Source organism: Convolutriloba macropyga, chromosome 6, assembly GCF_964194025.1.
Source record: "Convolutriloba macropyga chromosome 6, txConMacr16.3, whole genome shotgun sequence".
Classification (NCBI taxonomy): Eukaryota; Metazoa; Xenacoelomorpha; order Acoela; family Convolutidae; genus Convolutriloba; species Convolutriloba macropyga.
Window position 1 is genome coordinate 18,467,861 of NC_134473.1, and position 26,926 is coordinate 18,494,786.

At 36.5% G+C, this 26,926-nt stretch overlaps 1 protein-coding gene across 3 annotated transcripts in view; it reads right to left on the bottom strand.

Moving 5' to 3' along the window:
- The window catches only part of LOC142341541 (uncharacterized), an 87,954-nt gene that overhangs the window by 9,947 nt on the left and 51,081 nt on the right, over window positions 1-26,926 (bottom strand). Inside the window, exons 11-19 of one of the 3 annotated variants that reach the window (XM_075392555.1) lie at window positions 26,185-26,326; window positions 25,579-25,846; window positions 20,021-20,189; window positions 19,316-19,567; window positions 17,012-17,363; window positions 16,621-16,668; window positions 11,948-12,490; window positions 9,094-9,446; window positions 8,028-8,216 (exon numbers count right to left, since the gene is read on the bottom strand). In XM_075392555.1, the coding sequence (XP_075248670.1) occupies window positions 8,028-8,216; window positions 9,094-9,446; window positions 11,948-12,490; window positions 16,621-16,668; window positions 17,012-17,363; window positions 19,316-19,567; window positions 20,021-20,189; window positions 25,579-25,846; window positions 26,185-26,326 (2,316 nt within the window). The remainder of the gene's footprint in view (window positions 1-8,027; window positions 8,217-9,093; window positions 9,447-11,947; window positions 12,491-16,620; window positions 16,669-17,011; window positions 17,364-19,315; window positions 19,568-20,020; window positions 20,190-25,578; window positions 25,847-26,184; window positions 26,327-26,926) is intronic. The other 2 variants (XM_075392556.1, XM_075392557.1) reach the window with 2 other exon arrangements.

Genomic DNA, 26,926 nt, shown 5'->3' on the forward strand with positions numbered 1-26,926 from the left:
CCAATTTCTAATTCCATTAGCTGCTCTCAAATAACCTTCAACTAGAGTGAAACAAATTCTCTTGACCTAATATCTGAGTTAAAGTTACAAAAGTTCATTTTTGAGAGTGAGGTGAGCAGGTGTGACCAAAAACAATCACGCGAATGAACAAACAACTCTCTCCACTTAGAATCAAAAATGACATCACGCACACAATTAAGTGGAAATCGCCCGACGAATGAACAAAAGCAAATTCAAGTGATTGTGACGTCAAATGGTCCTAACAAAAATCTTGACGACGAAATAAAAAAAAAACAGCAGGACAACTACTGACACAATTCAAAGAATTTTCTTTGAAAAAACACAAAAGTAAGATCTAGAAAAGAATTTGAATCGATTGGTAAAACCATTTAAAAAAAATCAGAATAAAAAAGTAAAATATCAAAGTCAAATAAATTGCCGCATGTGAACAAAAAACCGCAACCGAGAAAGCGAATTTTTGTTAAAAACACTGTTTTCTCACTACTTTAAAATTAGAGTGAACAATTTCAAGCCACAGAAGCACTCGCTTTTTCGCTTCAGTTCCTGTTTCGGCGTGACCAAAATCCCTACTCCAATTTGACTTCAAAAATCATGAAAATGTCTGAACAGATCTTAAACATAGCTGGAAGAATTCCGGAATTAACTCGACGCGTCAAACCTTCACAAAAAAAACCGTAAATGTAGCTGAAGCCATTAGCTTTTGTATTGAACCATTAACTCACTGCCTCCTTAGGTCTGATAAAATTGTTGAAATTTGAATCACTGTCACCAAGCGAAAAAAAATGATGCGAAAAGTTATATCATAGAAAACGTTTGGTAACGTTAAAAAAGTCCGAAATAATTAGGATGGTCAAAACACTGATAGGCTGAAAAAACTGACAGACTTCTAATTACTTCAATTAGCACTTTTAGCAGGAAGTCAAAGATTTCAAGCAAAATGTTGAACAAGCTGTGTTTTAAGGTGAAGCGAAAAATTTTTTTCGACGAAGTAAAAAAACATAACAGGATAAGTCTTGACGTACAATTCAAAGAATTTTCACTAAATAAGAAAAATAGACCTAGAACGGACTATGAGTGAATTTGGAAAACTATTTCTAAAAAAATCCAGATAATAAAGCAAAAAAAAATCAATGCAAAATGCCGTTAGCGAGAAAAAACCACTAGCGAGAAATGTAAATTTGATTCTAACAAAAAGCTATGCCTATAATGAACACTGAATGGATTGGGAAAACAATTTGGAATAAAATCCGATCCAAAAACTCCGTTTTCTCACTACATTAAAATTAGAGCGAAGAAACTTCACGCCGCAAAACCACTCGTTTTTTCGTGTGAACAGATCTCAAAGACAGCGGCTCAAAACAATTTAAATTCTTTGAATTCTAACAAAAAACCAATGGAAGGCCAATAATAGCAACAGCTATCCCTTTAGGGCTATTAATTAAACACACCGAATAACCGCAGACGCCTTGCTTCGAACATCAGGTGGTGGACCAAGCTAATTCGTTAGACAGGGCAGCATCATGGATAAATTCACTACTCGCTTATTTTCAATCAGTACTAAGATTTCACGAAGGCTTTCAGTAGAAAACTACCACGAATCAAATAAGCGGTGACGTTCTGAATGAGAGCAATTTTAAAATTGAATTTCGGTCGTCATATTTTGTTCGGTTGTGATATTTCATATCAAGTCCCACGGGCCGCTGAGGCATGGCCATGGCCCGTGAGGCATGGCCAAACGCGCTAAATGCGATTTAATAGTAAAGTGGGGGTTTATTTCCGCGGGGGTTTATTTCCTATCTAAAAAGAAGTGGGTTTTTTTTCCACAACCGGGTAATACAGTGCCTTCAAGGGACGTCTTCAGAGGTATTTGAAGACTACTATTCTATCGCAGGTTTCAATAGCCTTTTAGTAGACTACTGCCTCTAATATAGGTCAGCTATTTAAAATTCTGAACGATAGAGAAATTTAGATGACGCACAACTAAAAACAAAGGACTAAAAGCCACTCAAAAGGTCAAAACTATCAACAAAAAATTTTTCAATAAAAAAAACAAATATAACCGTCTAAACGTCGGAAGAACTGCTCTCGAACGACTAGTGGGAGCTCTAATCAATTGCAGCCTGGTTCAGTCGGGGGCGGAGCCCAAATGGGACTGAGCAGTTCAATAGTGGGCTTCAAAAAAACATACCCGACTAAATGTCGGAAGAATTCCTCTCGAACGACTAGTGGCAGCTCTAATCAATTTCATCCTGCTTCAGCCGGAGGGGGGGGAACCTAAAGGGGACTGAACCTAAATGGGACTAAGAAGTTCAATAGTGGGCTTCAAATAACCACAGAGGTTAACATATACCACTATTAAGATTTAAAGTGAAAAAGGGCACCAGTTTCGGCGCACTTTTCATTTGACTTTGGATGTAAAATTGCCACCAATTGAGTTCAGCTGCTTGAAATTGTGATTGAAAGGGAATTTTAGATTACGCAAAACGCAAAAATTCAAGGGCGTAAAAGTCACTCGAAAAGTCAAAACGGCCAAGCAAAAATTTTGCATAAAAAAGACACACACGTTTACAATAATTGCTTCTCTACGAGAGCAATTAAACACGATTGTAATAGTGGTTTCAAACTTGTCTCGGGCGCTATTATAAAGCTCAGTTGGAGTTGCGGATGCAATCTATTTAAAATTATTTGAAATTCCTTCAAAATTAGAAAAATTACATCGAAATTATTTTTTCACTTGACTCGCAGAGCCTTATTATTATTAGCCTTCATAACGCAAAGGTCCTCGACTGATTTCGGAGAGCTTTACAGTAAAATTAAATGACAAATTTGAATTTAAGTATTTAGAAAAGTAAATTATTTCGAAGTCACTCAAAAAGTCAAACCTCTCAGACAATAAAAAACAGAAAATCGCATGAAAAAAGACTAACGACCAACAATTGCTGCAAATTTTTGTTGACCATTTAATAGCTCGCCCCTCAGTGTTCTTAGAAAAGCATACAAAACCCAATACTAAAAATCAGGTCGCTCAAATAACAAAAACGCTATTGTAAGCCTCAGCAATTGGCCGAGATTAAGTTCAGTCAAAATTATCAAGCATTGTTTGAGAGCAATACAAAATGAAGTCACACGGAAATTTTCAGTTGAGCATTTGAGGCCACGGTACAAAAAGTGTGAATAACAATTTGTTTCATTAGATCTTGACAGAGCTTCATTAAACAAGATAGAATATCAAATCGCAAAGTTTCAAAAAGGCGAGATATAGAAAAATGTATCAGTTCTTTCGGTTCATTGTACACGCACTTCAACTAGGGTCCTTTGCGTATACTATAGTGAACTACTAGTGAAACTAATATGATAAAAACTAAAATACAGTACCTGTTGCAATTATACACGTCATCAATAATATTTTTTCTTGGTGGATAGTAGGAACCTCCCAGGTGATGTAACCATTACACAGGATGATTCACAAAACTTGTAACGTTAAATTTTACCTTTTGCGAACATTTTTAAATGCTACCAAATTTCCTGTTGACAATTAGACATTTAATATCCAGTGATTTTTCAAGAAAAGGGGGAGACAGGACAACATTCAAATGAGGAACTCAAGTTGAAGGAAGTGTAAACCAAAGAGACAAAGAAAACAGCTGTCAAGTTCATCGCAATCAAATTCACACAATTTGTGTAAGAGTTGACTTCAGAATTTTTGACGCTATCAGTTTCAGGATATGTATTCACACCAAAAATACAGTTGAGTTGAAGGTAAACGGACTATGGAAAAGGTTTTGAATTTTGCTCTTTTAACTGCACCAAACGCTTTAATGTACTTCAAATTTTTAAATGACAACTAATTTGATCAGAGGTTTCTATGAGCCCAAGGAACATGAGACTAATCCTCTCAAAGAACGGATACGGTAGTCAATTATTAGTAGCTAGCTTATGCTAACTAATTACGCTAGTCTCACCGCACTGAGCCGAAGGAACAAATGAACACACAAAAAATCGGAATCACGTCCAAAAATGCACACCACTCTAATCCTTAACTTACAGAATTTCCCTTTACACAATGAATTTATTCTTTTCAAGCAGCTTCTATGCAAATGTCTCTATTGATGAAAAAATTTGAAGAAATTGTAATACGGCTCTTATCAGCGAAGACATAATTCTTAAATAGACTCAGGATGAAAGTTTTTTAAATCTTAAAATGTAAATTTAAAGTTATAACCACAACATAAACGTTTGGTTAAATATTTACATTTTCAAAATCGCCTCGTAAATATATGAACAGTTTGGTCTTTATACTTCAGTAGAAAAAATTCCTCAAGCCTCTTACTTGTAAACATCTATTGGAACAACTGCACTGAAATAGCACCCGGATGCTTGTAGACATTGATTGTGATTGACTGCAATAAAACAGCAAGCAGATTGCCAGAAAAAGCTTGAATAGCTTCGTAGACAAAAATATAAGAAAAACAGACCAAAGGAGAATTTTTTTATTAATTGAGGAGATGTTGAATAAGAATCTGTATACTTCACATTGAGTGATACAAATTCAATGACACTAAGTCAGCTCAACTAATCTCCTGGAATTAAACTAAAGAAAAGTTATTTTGATAAGAGGAAAGTTTATTTTTTCAGAAAGCGAAAAAATTAATTGCGCAAACGAACAACAAAACTCGCTCCCCTAAGAATTAAAAGCGCGCAATGCAGTCAAAATTGCATGAATGAACGAACAAAAAGCAGATTTTAAGTGATCTTGACGTCATATGCTTGTAACGAAAATCTTGAAGAAAACAAAACGGACGCACAAGTCCGTTAAATACAAGAGAACATTCATTGACTAAACAAAAACTAGGTCTGGAAATCACTAGGAATTGATTCGGAAAAACATTTTAAAATACCTAACAAAACAAAAATTGGGCACGTGAACAAAAAATCACATCCGCGACAAACATGACCCAGCAGATTGGCGGAAAACAACCCTGCAAACCCAAGTGGGAATATAAGAACACAAAGAACATTGTTGTAAAACATTTTTAAAGTCAGAACGACTTTGATTTCATTTCATAAATCGACATACTCACTCCTTTCATTAAATGACAGGATACAGGCTCTAGCGTCAATATTAATGAGATAGTAACAATACATTAGAGATGCTAACAACGTGGGCAACTAAGTAGTGGGTATCCAAAAAAATGGCTGTACAAATTTCTCCCGTTTCTATTTCTGATTTCGTTTTTTGAGACTGACTCTGTTGATTCTGAAAAATTTGTCTGAGCAAATGCTGCTTGAAAGCTCTTAGAGTAGAATGAGAGACGAAACCAACCTATAGAAGTCCAAAAATTCCACGCAAAATTCTTAACAGGATGTGAACTTTGGGCGAAGCAAAACAATTTTTTTCGACTTGCCCAGCTCTATTTTTTTAAAAATGCATAGCAGGTCAAGTAGTGGCCTGAAACTTTCATATTCTAAAGGAAAAAAACTAGAACTGGAACTGACTAGGAATAGTCTCGAAAAATCAATTAGGAAAAAAATTAATCCGAAGAATCAAAAAGAGAACAAATTAAAAAATCGTAGTCAAAGTGCCGCATAAGAACCAAAATACCAATAGCAAGAAAGCGAAAATGGTTCGAAGACCATCTTCTTACTCAAGTTAAGAATAAAAGTGAAAATTTTGCTCGCCGCAAAACCACTCACTTTTTCACTCGACTTCATGTTGCGGCGAGACCACAACCTAATTGGTACTCTAATCGACGTCAATGATCATGAAAATGTGTAAACAGTTCTTAAAAAAGACAGCGCCCCGATACATTTCAAAATCTTGAATTTGAAAGAAAAGGCAAATAATCACCCTAGCTGTTGCTTTGCTGCTATTAAAAAACCATAACCGACTATCGTCGAAATATTGCGTTCAAACGGCAGACCACGGGTTGGAGTTTTATTGTAGATAGCTGAAGCTTATGCGTAGCCGTATGGGGAAGTGACAGAATAGAGTGGGGGATGGACTCAATGGGTTTGGTAAACCGTACAATTTAGCCTTGGAGAATTAAACCTAGTAAGCCTTCGAGAGCTAATCGGGCACTTAAAGCCCACATATATGACCAGCTTAAACCCTTTCTGAAAACTAAACTACAAGAGCACAAGAAATGTTCCAACTCCAGTTGGCGCGAAATTCTTTAAACTCTACAGCAAAACTCATTATTTCAACTTAGGAGAAGACTAAAAAATGCTCTCAAACAACCAGCGAGTGGTTGGCTTCGTCAGTAGCTAGCTACGGTTTAGTGAGGCTAGCTTTAGCTTAATTGAAGGGGTGCGAGGCAACCTCTAAGAACCGCACCTCACACTATAAGTATAAGTCTCCAAAACAGTTTCTGTGAATCGCATACTTTGCGACTAGTGAGCTGACACGCTGCGAGAGAACTTAATAACCTCTGGGCGCTAGCGGTTTATCCCGTTTTCTAGGACGAAAAGTCAAATGGGTTAGACGAAAAATTGGTCTAGCGGAAACTTGCATAAAAGACCAACAGGACTAATATAATTGGTAAACTTCGTTTGAGAGTCATTAAACAACAAAAATCAACAACTTGATAACGAATGAATCTATATCCAATCCAAGAAAAAATTCTTGGATTTGACATGGAAAAAAAACAAGAAAAATTCAAGAATTTTTGACTTCAAGCTTATTGTCAATGTCGTTTGAAAATGACTTTCAAAACGTAACTCACTGACGGTGGACTAACTTTGCTCTTGCAGATTAAGCAGTGAAATTGTAGCTTTTATCAGCAGTGGTGGTAAATAGGTTAAATGCTTTAAATGATAGAGCCCATCAACCACTGAGTAAGAAATACAGAATACAAACCAACTAACGTCGGACGAATAGCTCTTGAACACCTGGCGCGGCTAGAGAAAATTTTATGGTGCAAAACGTCTGAATAGGGAAACGTTCGAACCTGCAATCTCTCGGACGAGAATCGGTGACATTCACCACAGAACTACACGGGCTATGTACGGTTTAAAACCACAATCAGTTTCGTTTTAGCAAGTCTTTCTCAAAATCAAAAAAGTCAAGATGAGTGAAAAAGCACTCGAAAGTGAAATCGAAAGAATATTCTAGAAGACAACGGTTTACAAACGTCTACAATAGTTGCTTCAAATTTCGTTTGAGAGCCATTAAAAACAAATTTCAGAAAACTGTACCTCGACTTTCAGCTTCACGCACAAGCAAGTAAAATGGGAACTACGTCAGAGTCACACAATAACAGATTAACGCTAGCAAAAAGTCATCAATAAGAGTTGATACGCGTTCAGATAAGGAAATGGCCATATTACTTTCAAAAGGGTGAGCTTTATCGCCGAAATCATTCAAATATCACCTCACAAAATTAATTTAATTTAAATGATAAGTAGAAGAAAATCACCATCGAAATTCACTAAGTATTTTGACCGAGGTTGCGAAAGACAGCACGCAAAGACAATACGAAGTTTTGAAATCACAAAAAGGTGCGCAAAAATGGCCCGCAACGCTCGACTCGGCTAATTAGGACGATCGGATGTCAAGTAGTTAGCGCAAAATCATGCCAGCAGAAATACCTCCGAACACTTGTAACAAACTTCGTTGGCGAGCAATAAAAACAATTGAGTTAGAAATCTCTTAAACCTTTGGTTGTTTATAGGAAACGGATCATTCAATTTCCACTGGATTCAGGGCCCATAACGTTTTATGCTACAGGTCCATATATAATCTATTCCCAACAACAAACAACAAGTGCTGCGAACTATAAAATTTAGAAAATTTGGTGCAATCAAACGCGCAGCAATTTCAACCACCTGCATTTGCATGTTCTGAATTCATTGGCTATATTTTCCTCTGAAATATTTATGTTACCTCCAACTTAGAATCAACAAGTCACCAGGTAACATTCTGAGGTGAATATTGTGCTATTAAAATGTGATAATACTCTGGGGAGGGTTCTTTTGTGAGGGGTGGGGAGGGCAGTGCATGAATGTACCATAGACGAAGTACTGTGGCTCCTCATCGGGAGATCTGGCAACGCGCCGGCTGAAAGTGACAAGGCCACTTTTTGCGGCAACAGCCAAGTTATTTTGACGATGGGAGGAGGCGTTTGCATTCCAAGTGCGGTGGCTATGGCTACTACTAGTACCATGGTGCCACCTTTTGGGATAAGATGAGACGCTATCTGCAAATTAACAACACCAAACAATTCTATCAACTACATTAAAGTCACCTCGGGTACTGTTTATGCGTTACAAGTCAATAATTCTTTCCCGGCTCGTCTACCAAAGGTGCTCAAGCATCCTTTAGAATCCCAGTTTCCCACAAATATTGACACCACGGTACGCGACAGTAGCATCAAATGTTTGCACTTTCAGTACATGGGTCTGAGAGGAAAACCCCACGGAAAAATGTCAACATGCGTACATGTAAACAATATAATACCCAATGTTTATTAAGTACAAAACATATGGTACAGGGTAAATGAACCTTTTATAGTCTTTCTTCAACTTTCAAGGTACATGTGTCACCTTCTGCAGAGGCTTTGCAGGTTTCTTCCATTAATCATCGCTATAAATCTTGGACAAGCTAAGCAAAATTTTTCCATGGGGTATTTTCTAACGAAGTGATTTCTTCAAGAGCAAGTATTCGATTAGTTCACTAACTAAAAGCATTTTTAAAGCTATACAATATATTCAAATCAGGAATCACTTTCTTAGGTCTTTTTATGATACGCCAGATTAAATGATCTGACATAAGTAGGGAGTGACAATTGCACAATAGTGAAGCCAAGCTGGTTATTATTTACAAGGTGCTATATGATCTGTCACCAGCTATTCTAGCTTAGGGTTACGGCTACATGCTGCTAAATATACGCATAAGCACAGCAGCAGGCGCTTAAATCAAGAAACAAAGCAGTACATCAATTTAGCATGTTCACAACAATCATCACCTTCATCGAACTCTGCTCTCAAATTTAACATTGATTTAAACAAAATTCGTAAAGTATTTAAAACTCAAAATTCCGCACATCGACGGATTTTAAAAGGTCATGTACTCACGTCTTCTCGAAACATGATGCGACTTTTCGCTGCCACCATTTTGACTCCGTCCTGAAACGTGAGTAGATTTCCTAGACGTACTCGGTGTCTTCGATTCCTCGCTCTGATCAACTTGAGGCATGAGAATCCTCAGAAGAGAAGCCGAGGGAGGCACACATCCTGGCGATCCTGCGTTTGATTCCACTCCATCGCCCGTTGTCGCAGCTGACAGTTTGGCACTAATTCCTCCCATTGTCTTGTCATAACGCGAAGTTCCTCGGCTCTTCTGATCCGACGACTTGGAACTCAAGCTCGATTTGGATGATGATGACAGTTTTCGAGCTGACGAATGACTCGATTTTGCCTTTTTACTGCTAAAATATGAAAGCTCTGGTTTTTCACCTTTCAAATGAGGAAGAACAGACCTCGCAACTGAAGTCAAGCAGTCATTTTCACTGGCACATAACATGCTGGTGTGATCCGAAAAGTGTTCGATAATCAACGAGAAATAGAAATTTATTGGTATAAGACAGAAGGGTGCAAACATCAATATATTCATCTCTTAGAAGCAAATCGAATGTATTTAGAATAATCAGCTAAGAGACAAAACCGCAAACGGAATATTTTGTGGTCGGTAATGTCCTAATTCAGCGTAGCACAAGACCATGACTTGCATCCTCAATATATTTACGGATGTCAAAGTGGTTTCTATTCGTCAGTGCTGTCAAGGAGCGAGAGCTGAAATTTATTCTGCAATTATAAATTGACTAAGAGATACAGCTGCAAGTTTAGTGCGATTTGAAAAACTTCGGAAAACTCAAAACAATTTCTCAAGTTAATCAGTTTTGTCCCATTTGCGAACAAACCTAGATAGGTGGAATCAGAACGTTATCTAGAAAAAGGTTACCATGTTAACTGTTCGAGAAAGTGACAGATGAAGAAATCTTCCAATTAAAAAAATTTGTTCCATGTTTAGTTGAAAGATGCTGGTGATGTTTTATTTAGAAACACAAATGTAGCTTTGAAGCTTTTTTTCTCGGTGAAAACAAGCCAAGAAATATATTTCGATAATTTCTAAGTTATGAGCTGTTTCAGAACTGACTAGAGGCAATGGCTAACATTTTTTTGGAAAGCCGGCATAGCAATTTAAAGCAATTTTCAAATATTGCAATTTTACCTTGTTTATTTCCTCAGAAACCATTATTTGAAGCGCAAAATTTCCAAAATTACGTTGGTGGAATTCAAAAAATGGTTATAATTCGAAAAGTGATATTATCAAATTCCGTAGTCAGGTAGACGAACTTAGACACTGCGTATTTTCCTTCGTTACGATAATTTCATTTCATTAAAACCCTTTTCAACAGTTTTTTTAGGGATGTAAAAATCAAATTTTTAACATAGCTGGCAGATTGCCAGGAAATAGCCGCAATAGCTTCGTAGATCTGCAGTCTCAAACAGTAAAACATAGCCGGCAGATTGCCGGAAAATAGCCGCGCTAGACGCTTGTGGCCTTGCATGAATTGAAACAACTAAAGAAATAAGTTAGACAGATCGACCACCAGTCCTTTAATAGACCACTAGACTTTTTAGGTTAGATTCGGACTGTCAATTTTATGACACATACGGTCTATAAGGAAAGCTTTTTCAAAATTGATATTCGAAATCAAAAACTCAAGAATAATATTCAAGAATTAGGGCATATAAGATTGCAACTACTTAGATGCACACTATTGACTTTTAATAAAAATGTTCATAAAATTTAAAGTTTCATAAGTGAGTTCAGAAGTCATTTTTTTGAGTGAGGTGAGTCACGCAATTGACCTAAAAGCAGAAATGACGTCACGCACACAAATTTTAATTGCAAAGCAATAGAAGTCACTAAAGTCAATTCCAAGAAGTCAGGTCGTAAGAACCATCGATGGAGACGACGAATTAAAAAAAACCACGATGTCCCCAATAATAACCACTATCGCTTCGCGGCTATTAAAAAGACAGACCAAATAAATCGTCTTTTTATTGCAAGCTGATATGTTATATTTTGATTAAAAATCTGTATAAGTTTTTACTGCCTCTATTAGCTGCTCTCAAATAACCTTCATTTAGAGTGACACATCCATTTGACCTTATCTCTTTGAACTAAAGTAAAAAAAAGTCAATTTCAAAGTGAAGTCATTTTTGAGAGTGAGGTAAATCAAGTGTGACCAAAAATTTAATCACGCGAATGAAAAAAAAAACTCGCTCCACTAAGATCGAAAAATGACGTCACGCACGCACTTGAGTTGAAATTGCATGAACGAATGAACAAAAAGCAGATTTGAAGTGGTTGTGAACTCTATTAAGCATAATATTAATGTCAGCTACCATTCGCTTTAATGAACTTTGATAGCCTAATGCACTATGACTTAATGACCGGACTTTATATGCTTATCCCGTTTCTTTTGATCGCAAAAATAAACGCCATCTTGTCGCCAAACAGGACTTTGCTCAGCTGAATTTTGTTCTGAGGCCCTTAAAAATATCGGTCAGATTGCCGACTGATAACCACAGAAAATTCTTTAGATCTTTCGTCACGAAATAGCACCAATGTCAACGACGGTAAAACAGCATAAAACTTTGAACAAAATTTAAAGAAAAATGCAACATTCATTCAAAATTTAAAAAGACAAACTTCCTCTCCTTTCACTCAAGTAAACTATGTTCATTGATTCAAGATAAGAAATTGTCCATTAGTGTAAAACGCAAAATCGGCAAAACGTAATCAAAAATGCAAAAAATGTCATACAGGAACTTACATATGGATATTACTTTTCTCTCGTTCTACAGATAAAAACTTTCAACCGACAAAATTGAAGCACATGATGCCTTAGTATCTAACCTTGAAACTGGTGGCTGGTCCAAACTTGTCAGTTTTGAAGCAGTCGACTTCTTTCTGGCCTCCAGCACTTCCATTTCGATTGAGGATCCACTTAACTCCAGTTTGAGCAACTCTGCCGTTATATTTCTGCTTAAACTCGAACCTGTGGTTGATGTTAACGTGTGCTCGTTATTGTACGAATCAGTCGAGCTGGTAGGCGAGCTTTCATCAATTTGACTAGATGACACTTCAAGACTGCTCGTTACACTGCTTTGCTCATCCGCCGATGACAGCGGCTCTTTTACTGACTCGGTCAGGCTCAGGTCAAGATCCAAATCTGTAATTCCATGGCGACTACCGTTTTTCGAGTCTTTATTCACCGGCGTTTTGGATTCACTGGACGTTGAGGACAAACGTTGGCTTTTATGCTCACGTTGTAACGAAGATGAGGCACTGTTGGCCTGATTTGCACGTTGTTCAAACTCTGTAAGAGGCGGGTGCTCAGATTGGGGTTTTGTCGGTGTTGTGGGTGAAAATAAAGCAACGTTCGGGGGAAGCTTGGGCCTAGAAACATTACATACTTTGAAATTCAATAAAGAATTTTATGAGCAATCTGAAATTAACTGAGATGAGTCCAATGAGTTAAAACTGTGTCTGAGTACATCAATCGTTATTTACATGCTAAGCGAATGTTGTTGTTCAGTGATAACAATATCATGTTATATATACCTTCCAGTCAGTTAAAATTCACCGCATCAAAATTTAATTCCTTTTTCACAACAAGGGAAGCACCGCCAATATTGTGTTACGTGAAATGTAACTGTCAAGAGAAATTCTAATTTCTCACTACGAGACGTTAGCTGCATTTAGCTTTTCAACTTTGCGAAAGGAACAAAGCTCAGTTTTGACTATAAAGCATGATTCTATTGCCAACATCGATGCCAAAACCCCACTAATTTAGCTACCAAATAAATATCTGAAAACATTAGTTACATTACCAGTTACCTATCCATCGATCAATTCATAATAACTGCTTTGATAACCAACTAGTTAGCAACCCAACATTTATTAACTAGTTTGCGGCAAAGCGTGATGGTCGGGATATACGACTGGTCATAACTGTGAGTTAGCAGGTGCAATTATTAATTTGGGTATATAAAACTAGCGCAAATCTTCCCATTTATCCCTGGAAATGGTGCGAGCGTTCTCGTAATTAATTCTTTAGAAAGAAGAGCTGTCGCTGATAAACCACTGCCAACTTCAGGCGTGAATGCGATTATAAATGCACAAGTTAATAATTTTATGAATTTTTATTGCTGACTGGTTTGATTATTTATCCGTGTGGGTTGACTACTCAGTTAAGATCAATGAGAATGCATCATTGAAGACATCACTAGCAATTCATAACCAGCTGTTTATCACTAACAATAAAATGCTGGTAATTAATCAGTTATACATGTGCTCTGGTAAACATTGTGTCTAATCAAGGCTAATAAACATTTCCAGCACATTGCAAGAAAATAACTGCGATAGAGTTTCGGCCGGCATCAAATTTTTTTAACTGTGACATTTCAAATTTAAAAAATGAAGCCCTTGGTGAAATAGCCGTCGCGGACAATTATTCCAGAACTGAAATTGATAACAGGTAAAACGTTGATAATAGGCATAAATAGCTCGACGATGTCAAAAAACTTGAACCCGCTTCTTCCAGAAGAGAGAAGGCAACGGTTCAAAAGGTAAACCAAATACAGTCAGACGAAATGCTCTCGAAGGTCAGACGATGGGTCGGCTTTGGTTGTAGCTAACTTAAGCTTAGGGAGTTCTCAACAAAGGCTCAAAAACTTACGGTCTTATGATCCTCGTGTTTTACCCGTTTATCCCCGTTTCTCAGGAGCAAAGGAATATTCTTGAACAAATTATTAACATAACTGGCAGATTGCCAGAAAAGGCCGCAATAGCTTCATAGATCCGCAGTATCGAAAAAATAGTAAGAGAAACAGACCAAAAAAGAGACCTCTTTTTATTAAATGCTGAGATGCTATAATTTGATTAATAATCTGTTTCAGTTGTTGCTGCTTTTAATAGCTGCCCTCAAATGCCCCTCCATTAGAGTGAAACGCACTGACGTCACCTTATCTATTGGAATTAAAGTCAAGAAAAGTCATTTTCAGAACGAGGAAGTCATTTCTGAAATTGAGTTAAGTCACGTGTGACCAAAAACAATCTCGCGAAAGAACAAAAAACTCTCTCCAATTAGAGTAAAAATGACGTCAAGCACGCAATTCAGTTGAAATTGTATGAACGAATGAACAAAAAGCAGATCTGAAAAGATTGTGACGTCGTATCATTGTAACAAACATTTTGACGACGAAAAAAATTTAAAAAACATAACCGACTAACGTCGGGCGAATTGCTCTCCAACAACCGGCGAGCGGTTTGCTTCGTCAGTAGCTAGCTACGGTTTAGTAAGGCTAGCTTTAGCCGGATTCCACTCTTCAATTTTTAGTTTTCTAGCCTTGTTAGTAAATAAATCAAATAAAAAAATGATACTTAAAAATTTGCAAAGTATTGCAAAAATTTGAAGAAAAGCTTCCAGATTTTGCAGTGAAAGAGTTCAAAACTATTTTTTGTCTCTGGAACTATGTCAAATAACCCATCTGCAAGACTTGAAAAGCTTCGTTGGCCAGTAATGATCGTTAAACTCAGAAAAGGTCAAAAATATTCAAAAAAATGAAAACAATCGCAAATTTTAACAAAACCTTGCTAAAATTCAGGATATTATAGTTTTCGAAACCATTTTATTGTCTCAAGAACATATCCAGTATCCCTATTTCAAGCTTTGAATAGTTTCACTGGCTCCATAAACTTGGAACGTGATAATAATTTTCGGAAAATTTGAAAAAATAAAATTTATCAAAAAAATTGCTTAAGCTGGAGTCATTAAAATATTGATAACCATTGCATTAAATCTAAAAACTATGCAACAGCTTATCATCAAACCTTGTAGGAGGACCCTGTTGCCCAAAAAAAATGATTAAAGAAATCAAAAAGGTTAAAAAAACTTGAAAACATCGCAAATATTTTTTAAAAATCGCTGATATTTAAATCTTGAAAATCATTCCATTACATTTAGAAACTATACAAGAACCCATAGATACCCTAGAAAAGGTTCCTCCGCTCTTGAGGCTGGAAAAACCTATAAACCGACAAAAATTTTCAAAAAACTTGAAAGAATTGCAAATTCTATCAAAAAAATCGCTAAGATTTGTCATATTAAAATATTGAGAGCTATTCCATGGCAAAAATCTTATTATCAAACCCTTACGGACGTTTTCTGGCTCCTGCTACTGGAAAGAAGTGATTACTGAAAAATAAATCCCAAAAAGTTGAAAAAAATGCATGTTTTGTTAAAAAATGCTAAAATTTGTGATATTCAATAGTCGAAACCATTCCACTACCACTATGCAGTAACATATTATAAAATCTTAGAGGAGGTTCCTTGAGACCTAGGCCTGAAGGAACTCAAAAAATTACAAAAATTTTCAAAAAATAAACTACAGTAACCAATTGTTAAACCATAAAGGAGGTTCCTCCGCTCTTGAGGCCGGTGAAACCTTAAAACCTACAAAAATTTTCAAAAAAACTTGAAGAAAATGCAAGTTTTATCAAAAAAATCGCTAACATTGTCATATTAAAAAATTGAAAACTATTCCATGGCGAATAACATTTTTTCAGTAACTTATTATAAAACCCTTAAGGACGTTTTTTGGCCCCTGCATCTGGAAAAGGCCCCTGCATCAGAAAACGTCCTTAAGGACGTTTTCTGGCCGCTCAAAAAATGAAAAAATTTGCACGTTTTGTCAAAAAATGCTATAATTCGTGATGTTCAAATGTTGAAACCAATCCAATATTACTAGAAAATATGCAGTAACCTAATGTAAAACCCAAGAGGAGGTTTATTGACACCTAGGGTTGAAAAACTCAAAAAAAGAAACATTTTTAAAAAGCTTGAAAAAATTGTGATAAGTAGTATAAAATTGCGTTTTTTAGCAATCGGTGTTTCGAACGGAGCCACGGGGGGGGGGGTCAACAGTGGGGGTCGGGTGCCTTCAACCTCTCAGAACCGCCCTTCACACCATAAGTATAAGTCTCCAAAACAGTTTGAGCTGAAACAGAGCTGAAAGGCTCTAAGAGCACCTAATGCCTGGTGGGCGCTACCTGTTTATCCCGTTTCTGAGGACGAAAAGTCAAAAGCGTCAGAAGAAAAATCGGTCAAGCGAAAAATCGCATAAAAAGACCGACAGGACTAATATAATTGCTTCAAACTTCGTTTGAGAGCAATTAATCAAGAGAAGGCCAATAAGCCTCAGCTTTCGCCTAACGGCTATTAAAAACGGTCAAACAAAAAATTTTACATGAAAAAATTTCTTAAGAGGAAAAAAAGCTTCAATGATCGTTAGAGAGCAATTAATCATACCCTTCTCCACTGGCCTTCAATTCTTCCATCAAATATAGATGCACTATGTTAAACTTAAAAACCAAGAGCAACGATCCCCTATCGCAGTTATTAAATATGAGATTAGTTATTAGCCTTTGCTACTTTACTCGAGAAAGAGTGTATGAGAACCAGACACACAGATACGGATAGATACCACCATTTATTTAGTGGATTCCTTGTTGAATTGTTCACTTACTTCGGTTGGAAGAACTTTTGCATTTGAGTGGCCGAAAAACGCTTCAGGCTAAAAAGCACCCACCCCAGTTAGAGAACTGATAGAGAGATCACAAGAAACAACTCAAACACAAATACAAAATCAAGAGAAGGGTTAATGAACGAACCACATTCTAAAACCTTTATACAGCAACTTAAAAATTACATAATTACAGAACTCAAGGAAAGCCATTTCATTCATTTGCTTCTTTTTAATGCGTTCGTCACTATGATTTCGAGTTCTCGCGATAGAATTGATATTACTAAATTAAAGACAAACTATCAAAGTTAACAGATCAATGTTGAATTACAACAGCGCAATTTTGTAATATTTAAGATCTCTAAATGCATGCGAAAATTTTAATAGGACTCACTCTCTAGTAGCCGACTGATTGCCGGTTCCGTTAGAACCAGAGAGGACTTTGGGTGTAAAATCTCTCGGTGGAATCACAGGTGAGGGCGTTTCATCAGGTGTGTGACAACCTCCACTGCTATCCACGCCCGAATCCACGTGAATGGGTTTCTGAAGATGCTCAGGCACGTATCTGATTGGCTTGTCTTTACTGGGTTTAGTAGCTCTTGAAGGTATCGTTGGCATAGCATCCATTATGTTATGATGGTGAGTTTTGGAAAGTTTGGAATCGCTGGATGACTTGACAGCTTGGCAGGATGACACTTTGGAATCGGTGTTGGATTCCTCGCTGCCCTCAAACGACTTGTTAAGCTCTGAAACATCATTAAAATCTACGAATTGAGTTTAATTGAAAAAACTATCGATAAAGCAAAACTACAAATCCAATACTGATTTGGTTCAAATCCAAAGGGCACATAACTTGTGCTGCTATTCAAATAGGATTAATCATCTTCGCTAAGATAAACGTGGGACGTACAAAAGAAGGATTCTCGCTGTAAACAAGGTTCGGCATAGTAGTTCTAAAAACATACCGCCAGATTGCCGTAAAATAGCCGCCGTTGATTCCCATGAAGATTGGGATTGAAAGAAGAGAAAACAAGTGAAAAGATGATTTTTGTACAAACAATTTTAAAGTGCGAACTATTTTGATGTCATTTTCGAGCTGAACATACTCCTGTTTCGTACTGAGACCACAGGGGCTAGTATCAATACCAATAAGCATTAGAGATGGTAACTAACAATAAAGTTCGAGTAACGGGCATCTAAAATCGGGCTTTATGGGTTTATCCCGTTTATTTCTGATTTCGTTTTTTGATACTGACTCTGTTCATTTTGAATTGCTTTGCTGAGCGACTGCTGTCTAAAACCACTATTAGCAGAATGAGAGAAGAGTGAAACTAGCCTAGAGAATTCGAAAAGATTTTGAGGCAAAATGTTGAACAAGCTGTGAACTAAGGTAAAGCAAAAATTTTTTATTCGACGAAGTAAGAAACCGTAGCAGGACAAGTCCTGACGTACAATTCAAAGAATTTTCACAAAATAAAAAACTAGAACTAGAACGAGCTATGAGTGAATTCGGAAAAACAATTCTATAAAAAATCAAAAACAAAACAAAAAACAGAAAATCGATGTCAAAACGCCGCTAGCGAAAACAACAAACCAATAACGCGAAAGGTAAATTTGATTCTAAAAAAAGTAGGCCTAGAATGAACTATGAATGGATTGGGAAAACCATGTAGAATAAAATCCGATCCAAAAAAAAAATGAAAACATAGCCGGCAGATTGCCGAAAATAGCCGCGCTAGACGCTTGTGGCCTCCAAGAATTGAAACAACCAAAGAAACAAGATAGACAGATCGACCACCAGTGCTTTAATAGACCACTAGGGTTAGATTCGGACTGTCAATTTTATGACATACCGTCTATAAGGAAAAAGTGCTCAGAGAGCTTTTTCAAAATTGATATTCGAAATCAAAAACTCAAGACTAACACTCAAGAATTAGGGCATATAAGTATGGCACTACTTAGATGCACGCTATTGATCTTTAACTAAATTATTCATAAAATTTAAAGTTCCATAAGTGAGTTCAGAAGTCATTTTTTTGAGTGAGGTAAGTCACACGATTGGCCTAAAAGCAGAAATGACGTCACGCACACAAATTTTATTTGCAAAGCAATAGAAGTCACTGAAGTCAGTTCCAAGAAGTCAATTCCAAGAAGTCAGGTCGTAAGAATCATCGATGGAGACGACGAATTGAAAAAAACCCACGGTGTCCTCAATAATAGCCGCTATCGCGTCGCGGCTATTAAAAACAGTAAAAACCAAAGTGAAATTGCCGCATGTGAACAAAAAACCACTAGCGAGAAAGCGAATTTTTGTTCAACGCCGTTTTCTCACTACTTTAAAATTTTCTAACTAATTCTTTGAATTGTAAAAAAATAGGAGCGCTATAATGGCCGGCTGAGAAGCTGAGGCGGCTATTAATCAAACTAACCGCTGTCTAAAGCCGGAAATCTTTGGGCGCCAAATTTATGTTCATTGATTTCATTTACTTTTTAGTAGATCTATTTTGTTTCGATTTCCATCTTAAAGGGTATAAAACTTTTACGCCTCCAATTGCAACTATTTTGAACATATTAACGTGCTTTAAAAAACAACTGATAATTAGAGTCATAAACTGCATGGAATTGAGGCGAACTATAAACGAACAGATCCCTTTGCACTTGATGCTACTTTGATTGGTATTATAACAAAAATTCGCACCAGCTGCCGACTTCTGTCGTTCTCCCATGCCTTCACTATGCTCACATTCACACAGCAACTCAATAGCCGTGTCATCGTCATCATCGTTGTCTCCTCCATCATCAGCATTTGACACAACTGTGGAGGGAGACACTGTAGAATTAGAAGGCAAGGGGGTGGATGGCTGAGACACTGCCTGTCTGTGGGGCGCAGATGCAAGAGCCACAGATGATGATGATTTCGAAGCTGACGCTTGTTGGTTAGATTTAGCACCTAAAAGAAGTTAATATATCATAGACAAGACATGCCCTACCAACAAATTTGACTCTCCACTTAAAATTATCACGCAACTTTAAAATGTTCAAAAAAAAACAAAATAGTGTCTGCCCAACTTGAAAGAAAAATTTAGAAACTTTAGATGCAAAGAGTTGCAAAAACTAATATTTTCCCGTCTATTATATCTCCCCTCTAAATATTAACCAACCCAAAACACCTGCATAACCAACCCAAGGGTGCTAAAACCTGTATTATCTTCATTTTTGGGATCTTAGAATAATCTAGATTTATGCAGAAGTTGAGACTTCAAAAGCTCTCCGGTGCGAATCAACAGTGCGAATTTTTCTTCACGTCATCAAACATGCAGGAAAACATTCGGCGGCATTTTGGTACGATTTGATTTTGAATATCAATTTGTACTAAATCTCCAACCAAATTGACCCCCCATACCTGATTGCTGCTGCTCTTTCTGCTGTTGCAGTTGGGCAATGATGGGAGAGGACCCTATGGCATCACTGCAAGAGGGAGATGTTGATACAGGGGCAGAAAATGAAGTAGTAGTAGTGGGTGCTGAACCCGAGGAGGTAATTTGTTGCTGCTGCTGGCTGTGTAACGCGCTCTGAAAGGAGGAGAGGATTCCGAAATCAATGCTATCACAAACTGCTTATTTGATATTAAACCCTAATTTTAATTTGTAAAAGCCAGCATCATTAGGGACTTTTTAGAAATGGTTTTTAAAACTTTAAATCAGGTAACTTTCCCTGGCCTTTCACGCTGTACAGGTTCTGCAGATCATCCAAACCATTTTTGTCCATATTTTTCAAGGCAAAGATACGAGAGCCAGATCAAAATAGCTGGCATAGTTCAAGAAAATAACCACGATACCTTTGTAGATCTGCATTTTCAAAAGAAAAAGCAGAGCGAGAAAAAAATTTCTCTTCATTAATTACTGAGAGGTTATATTTGATTAAACAAAAACATAACCGACTAAATGCTCTCAAACGACCGGCGAGCGGTTGGCTTCGGTAGTACTCAGCTGGAGTTCAGCACTCAGAGAAGATAGCGTTGGGTGGGGTGATTGAGTGTGGTGGGGGTGGGACTTTGTTTAAGAACCGCCTTTCACACCATGAAATTGTCTCCTCAAAACAGATTTGCATGAATTGCAATTTTAAGAGACTGTTTAGGAATTAACGCTCTAAGAAAAATTAATGCCCTCCGAGTATTGCCCACAAAATTCCCACCGAGAAAAATCGATAAAGCGAAAATTCACCTAAAAACAACAGGACTAATATAATTGCTACAATCTTAGTTTGAGATCAATTAATAACTTCTTGCTACTCTCAAATAACCTACCTACCTACTACCTTCAATAAGATGACCTTATCCGTTAACCTGATCTCCTTGAAAAGTAGAGAAAAGTAATTTTGAAACTGAGGAAACTTTTTTTGAGAGTGAGGTAAGTCACGTGCCACCAAAAACTCAATCATTGAACGAAAAAAAAACAAATCCTCCAATAAGAGCCAAAAATGACATCACGCGCAAAAGTCAGTCCAAATTGCTTGAATGAAAAAGACAGATTTAAAGTGACTGGGACTTCGTATGGTTGTATTAGTCTGACGAAAAAAAAACAAAAACAGCCGGAGTAATTCCGGAGGAAAACTGTTCAAATTATAAAATCTTCATGCCACAAATATTTTTCATTTGTAAATTCCGGCAATATTGAAATATGGCCAAAAGATTCCAAAAAATTTAGGAATCACGGAAACAAAAAGCTTCGTAGATCTGCAGTCTCAAACAGGTGGTAAAAGGAACAGACCAAAAAAGAATTTTCTATTTGTTAAATAATGAGATGTTATAATTTGCTTAAGAATCTGTTTAACCGACTGCCGCTTCTATTAGCTGAACTCAAATACCCTTCCATTAGAGCGACATGCACTCAATTGAGTAAAAATTCTATTTCAGATTGGTCAATGTTCAGAGTGAGGTATATCACATGTGACAAAAAAAATCGCGCGAATAAACAAAAAAAGTATCCACTAAGAGTGAAAATGACGTTATGCACCCAATTCAGTTGATATTGTATGCACCAATAAAAGCAGATTTGAAGTGGTTGTGAAGTCAGATGGTCGTAACAAAAATCTTAACGACGAAATAAAAAACATAGCAGGACAAGTCCTGACACAATTAGAGTTTTCATTGACTAAGTCAAAAAGCCAATTCCTAGAATAGACTATGCATGGATTGCGAAAAAATATTTTTTAAAAATCAGATAAAAAAACGGAAAAAACACTGAAAATCAATGTCAAAATGCCGCATGTGAACAAAAGACGACAAGCGAGAAAGCGATCAAACACCATTTCCAAAACTCATTATTTCAGCTTAGAAGACTAAAAAAAGCAAACATAAGCAACTAACGTCGGAGCGAATTGCTCTCAAACAACTAGCGAGTGGTTGGCTTCGTCAGTAGCTAGCTACGGTTTAGTGAGGCTAGATTTAGCTTAATTGAATGGGTGTGAGGTGAGCACAGCGGGGGGGGGGGTCAACCTCTAAGAACCACCCTTCACACCATAAGTATAAGTTTCCAAACCCATTTCTGTGAGTCACATACTTGGAGACTAGTGAGCTGAAAGGCTTTAATAGCACTTAATGCCCGTAGGACGCTACCTTTTTATCCCGTTTTTGAGGACAAAAATTCAAATGGGTCAGACGAGAAGTCGGTCAAGCGAAAAAATGCATAAAAGACCGACAGTACTAATATAATTGATACGAACTTCGTTTGAGGGCCATTAAGAAAAAAATCTAAAAAAACAGTAAAAATCAATGTCAAATTGCCGCATGTGAACAAAAGCTACTGACGCGATAGCGATTTTTTGTTCACATACCATAACACAATTTTCTCAAATTACTCTAAAAAAAAGTGAAAAATTTTACGCCGCAAAACCATTTCCTTTCTGGCTCCTTATCCCAATTTGGTTCGACCAGAATCATCACTTCAATTGGATTTCGAAAATCAATAGCTCCAGCAACGGCTATTAATAAAAACCCGGAAACTCAAAAGCCCTCCATTAAAACAAAACCTAGCCCCAAAAACATTGGCAAAAAAATAATGCCAGTCAATTTAGTAAACATAGCACAAAATCTAGACCTAGAACGGATTATGAGCGAATTGAAAAAACAATTTCAAAATAATCAGATCAAAAGAAATAAAAACAGAAAATCAATATCAAAATGCCGCATGTGAACAAAAAACCACTAAAGGAAAACAGCAATTTGGTCCAAGAACAAAATAGGTCTAGAATGAACTATGAATGGATTGGGAAAACCACTTAGAAAAAAATCCGATCCAAAAAATCGAAAAAAACAGTAAAAAATCAAAGTGAAATTGCCTGCCGCATGTGAACAAAAAATCACTAGCGAGAAAGCGAATTTTTGTTCAAACACCGCTTTCTCACTGTACTTTAAAATTAGAGTGAAAAATTTTCATACCGATATCCACTCGCTTTTTTGCTCCACTTCCTGTTTCGTGACCAAAATCACTACTCCAATTTGATTTCAAAAATCATGAAAATGTGAACAGATCTAAAAAAAGACAGCGCCCCAATACAATTCAAATTCTTCGATTTGTAAAAAACCAAGAGCGCCGCAATATAGCTCCGCTCAACTTACAGCTATAATAAATATTACAATATAAAAGCAATTTCAACAAATTCTCACAGCAGCAATATGTAAAATGAAATTCACTGCAAATAAAAAAGTCACACAATGCAACCAAAAAAGCTACAAATAATATAGGGAAGAAAATTCAACAACTTAAAGGCAGATCAAAACATTGCCAACAGATTGCCAGAAAATAGCCACGATAGACGCCTGTCGCCTACCATGAATTCAAACAACTAAATAAGATTGACAGATCGACCACCAGCTTTTTAATAGACCACTTGACTTCTTGGGTTAGATTCGGGTTGTCGTTTTTATGAGACACATTTGCTCTACAAGAAAAAGACCTAATGGAGCTTTTTCAAAATTAATATTCAATATTAAAACTCAAAACTCTATTACTCAGGAATTAGGGCATATAAGTGTGGCACTACTTAGATGCACACTATTGACCTTTAATTAGTAAATGTTCATAAAATTCCATAAGTAAGATCAGAAGTAATTTTTTTGAGTGAGCTAAGTCGCTTACTTGACCTCAAAGCATAAATGACGTCACGAACACAAATTTTAACTGCAAGGCAGTAGTCACCGAAGTCATTAAAAAAGACAATTCCAAGAAGTCAGGGTAAGACGAAACAAAAATCTGTTAGACGAAGTAAAACATAGCAGGACAAGTCCTGAAATACAATTCAAAGAAATGAATGCAAAACATAGAAGTACTCTACCTGACCAGCAGATGATCAACTGAACAATGCCAGCGAAAACAAAAACAAAATCATCTCAAAAAGTTGAGAAACAAACTAAAAAATATATAGTCATTGCTAAAACTTTGAAGCTTTTACCACTAAGGCAAAATTTGATTCTTTTATAAACCTATTTCAAAAATATGTTCAAAACCAATTTTTGTCTCTGAAATCGGTCCAGTATAAAATCCAAGGCCTTAAAAATTTCATTGGCCCTTGAATATCGACTAACTCAAAAATGACCCAAAAATTATTCTTTTAAAATGAAATCAATTCCAAATTCTAATGAAATATTGCTCAAAACTGTGATATTAAAATCTTAAGAATCAAATCTGTATGTCTTGAGACTATCCAATAACCAAATTCCAAGCCTTAAAAAATCAATTGGTTCAAAGATCGATAGGCAATAATTTTTCAAATTTCAAAAAACAGAAATTCGTTCTTTTAAAATGTTGATAACCATTCAACTGACTCTTAACAACAATTAAATAACATACTATCAAACCCAGTTTTAGGTTATCTACGCTACTTAGGCAAGAAAAACTGAATAAGAGAAATGTTTTGAAAAAATTTTTTTTAAAAATTGCAAATTTTATCAAAAAACTTCTAAAAACCGAAATGTTAATTTGTTGAAAACAAATCCATTGACACCAACAAACCTGCAATAAATTTTTATCAGACAGTGGAATAGGTTTACTGGCACCTGAGAATGGACAAATATCAAAAGTTGACAAAAATTTTAGGAAACCTTAAAAAGATTGCACATTATATCGAAAGAATGCTTAAATTCGAGACATTAAAATGTTGAAAACCAATCCATTATTACTAGAAATTATACAGTGTCCTATTATCAAACTTAAAAGGAGATTCCCTCGCCCCTGAAGCTGGAAAAACTAAAAAAAATGACGAAAATTTTCAAAAAAAAAATGCGTGTTTGTGTTTGTAGTACCAAACATATAGCTCATAAAATAGTCATAACGAGTAATTTTGTCTCGCAAAAGGCCTTCATCAACTTTTAAAAACTTCAGCCTGAGACAAATCAACCAAAAAAACTTTAAAAATGACAAAAACATGAAAAATTGCACCATTTTGAGCCCAAAAACTCCTAAAAATGACCTTTTAACCTTAAATTGAGGCCATCCCAGCAGCAGCAGCACTCTAGGCACTTGAAGGACTACTAACGTCCACTTTGGGCCTCTAATGAAGCTTAATGACCGCTGGGCTTTACCTGTTTATCACGTTTTGAAAGATCAAAGTCATTGAAAATGTGTGAACACGTCTTAAAAAAACAGCGCCCCAATACAATTCAAATTCTTTGAATTGTAAAAAATTAGGAGTGCTATAATAGCCGCCTGGAATTGCTGACGCAGCTATTAATAAAACTCAGCTGAGATATTTTCGAGAAATAAAGTCCCCAACAAGATGCTAGAATGTTGAGGGTATGAACAATTGGTAACGAAAAGGCATTTTCATATTTGTCACCTAAAATGTCAAAATGATGCTAAAATAGCAATTATGAAACAAATTTTTATTGAAACATTTCATTCCAAACACTAAAAGTAATTGAGTTACCAATAACACGACATTTCAGTCCCGAACTCGTTGTACCTGTATTGATAAAGGCTGTGGCGATGTGCAATTGCTATTATTCTGGCTAGCAGTACCGCCCGTGCTACTACTGGCCGTTGCAGACGCCGAAGCCACCGAAGAAGCATTTGAGGCAGCGGAGGAGGAAGATGCAAAGTCGCTGCACATTCGCTGGTACCTGGGAGAACAGGCCGAGAAAGAAGTACTTAGTTGTGACTGGAGGGATATTGAGCTACTATCGCAAACATCCTCGTCAGAATCTGTGTCCGAAATGTCACCGTGGTCGTATCTAAAAATAACAACTATGTTCAAATTACAATTTTGCCGAGGCTACCAGTGATTTGCAGAAACTCCGACTTAATTTCTCTATTGATGTCCTGAAAATTGCAGTCAAATACACAAAGATAACTCGAACACAACATCTGTTTTGAAAGCGCCCTTTTCTATGTCAAGCTCTTACATAATTTCCGTGGGCCCGATCAGTCATACTGATTGACAACCTCAATTAAAACTTGAAACAGTAGACGAATGAATCTAGATAAATATCATGTCTACTTAAAATTTCTCTCAGCAACTATAATAATGAGAACAAATAAAAGTTTAAAATTCGGCTAAGTTTTAGCATACCTGTCACTTCTAGTGTCAAAGTAGCTCGTGTCCTCGTCGCCTTCCAACAGTGGGATGAATTCGGCCTTCTGCTTCAGCAGCGCATTCCAGTCCAGCTCATTGAAGAACGGGTGGTTCTTCAACTCAACCGCACCCCCAGTACCTGAAAATTACATTACCTGCTCCATTTGGCACCAAAAAATACATAAATATCAGCAAATGCTTATAAAAACTTCTAATTAATGGATGAACAGATAAGCAATGCCAGTTTAATGAAAAAATCAGTGGTTGTCATAAAAACCCAAACCAAGCTTGCCGGAACGATTGTTTCCAGACTACATGGAAGTTTATAATACTTGAAAAGTAGACCAACTGTTATATAAACATAGCCGGCAGATTGCCGAATACCTGCGAAAGAATATACTTGCGTGCCATATAATAGATAGAAACATATATATATATATATATATATATATATATATATATATATATATATATTTGAATTAAAGTAAATAAAAGTCAATTTCAAATTGAGGAAGTCATTTTTGAGAGTGAGGTAAGTCAAGTGTGACCAAAAATTTAATCACGCGCATGAACAAAAAAAAACTCGCTCCACTAAGAGCGAAAAATGACGTCACACATGCAATTCAGTTGAAATTGCATGAACGAATGAACAAAAAGTGGCTGTGACGTCATATGGTCGTAACAAAAATCATGACGAAATAAAAAAAACCAAGAGAAGGCGAATAATAGCCCCAGCTAT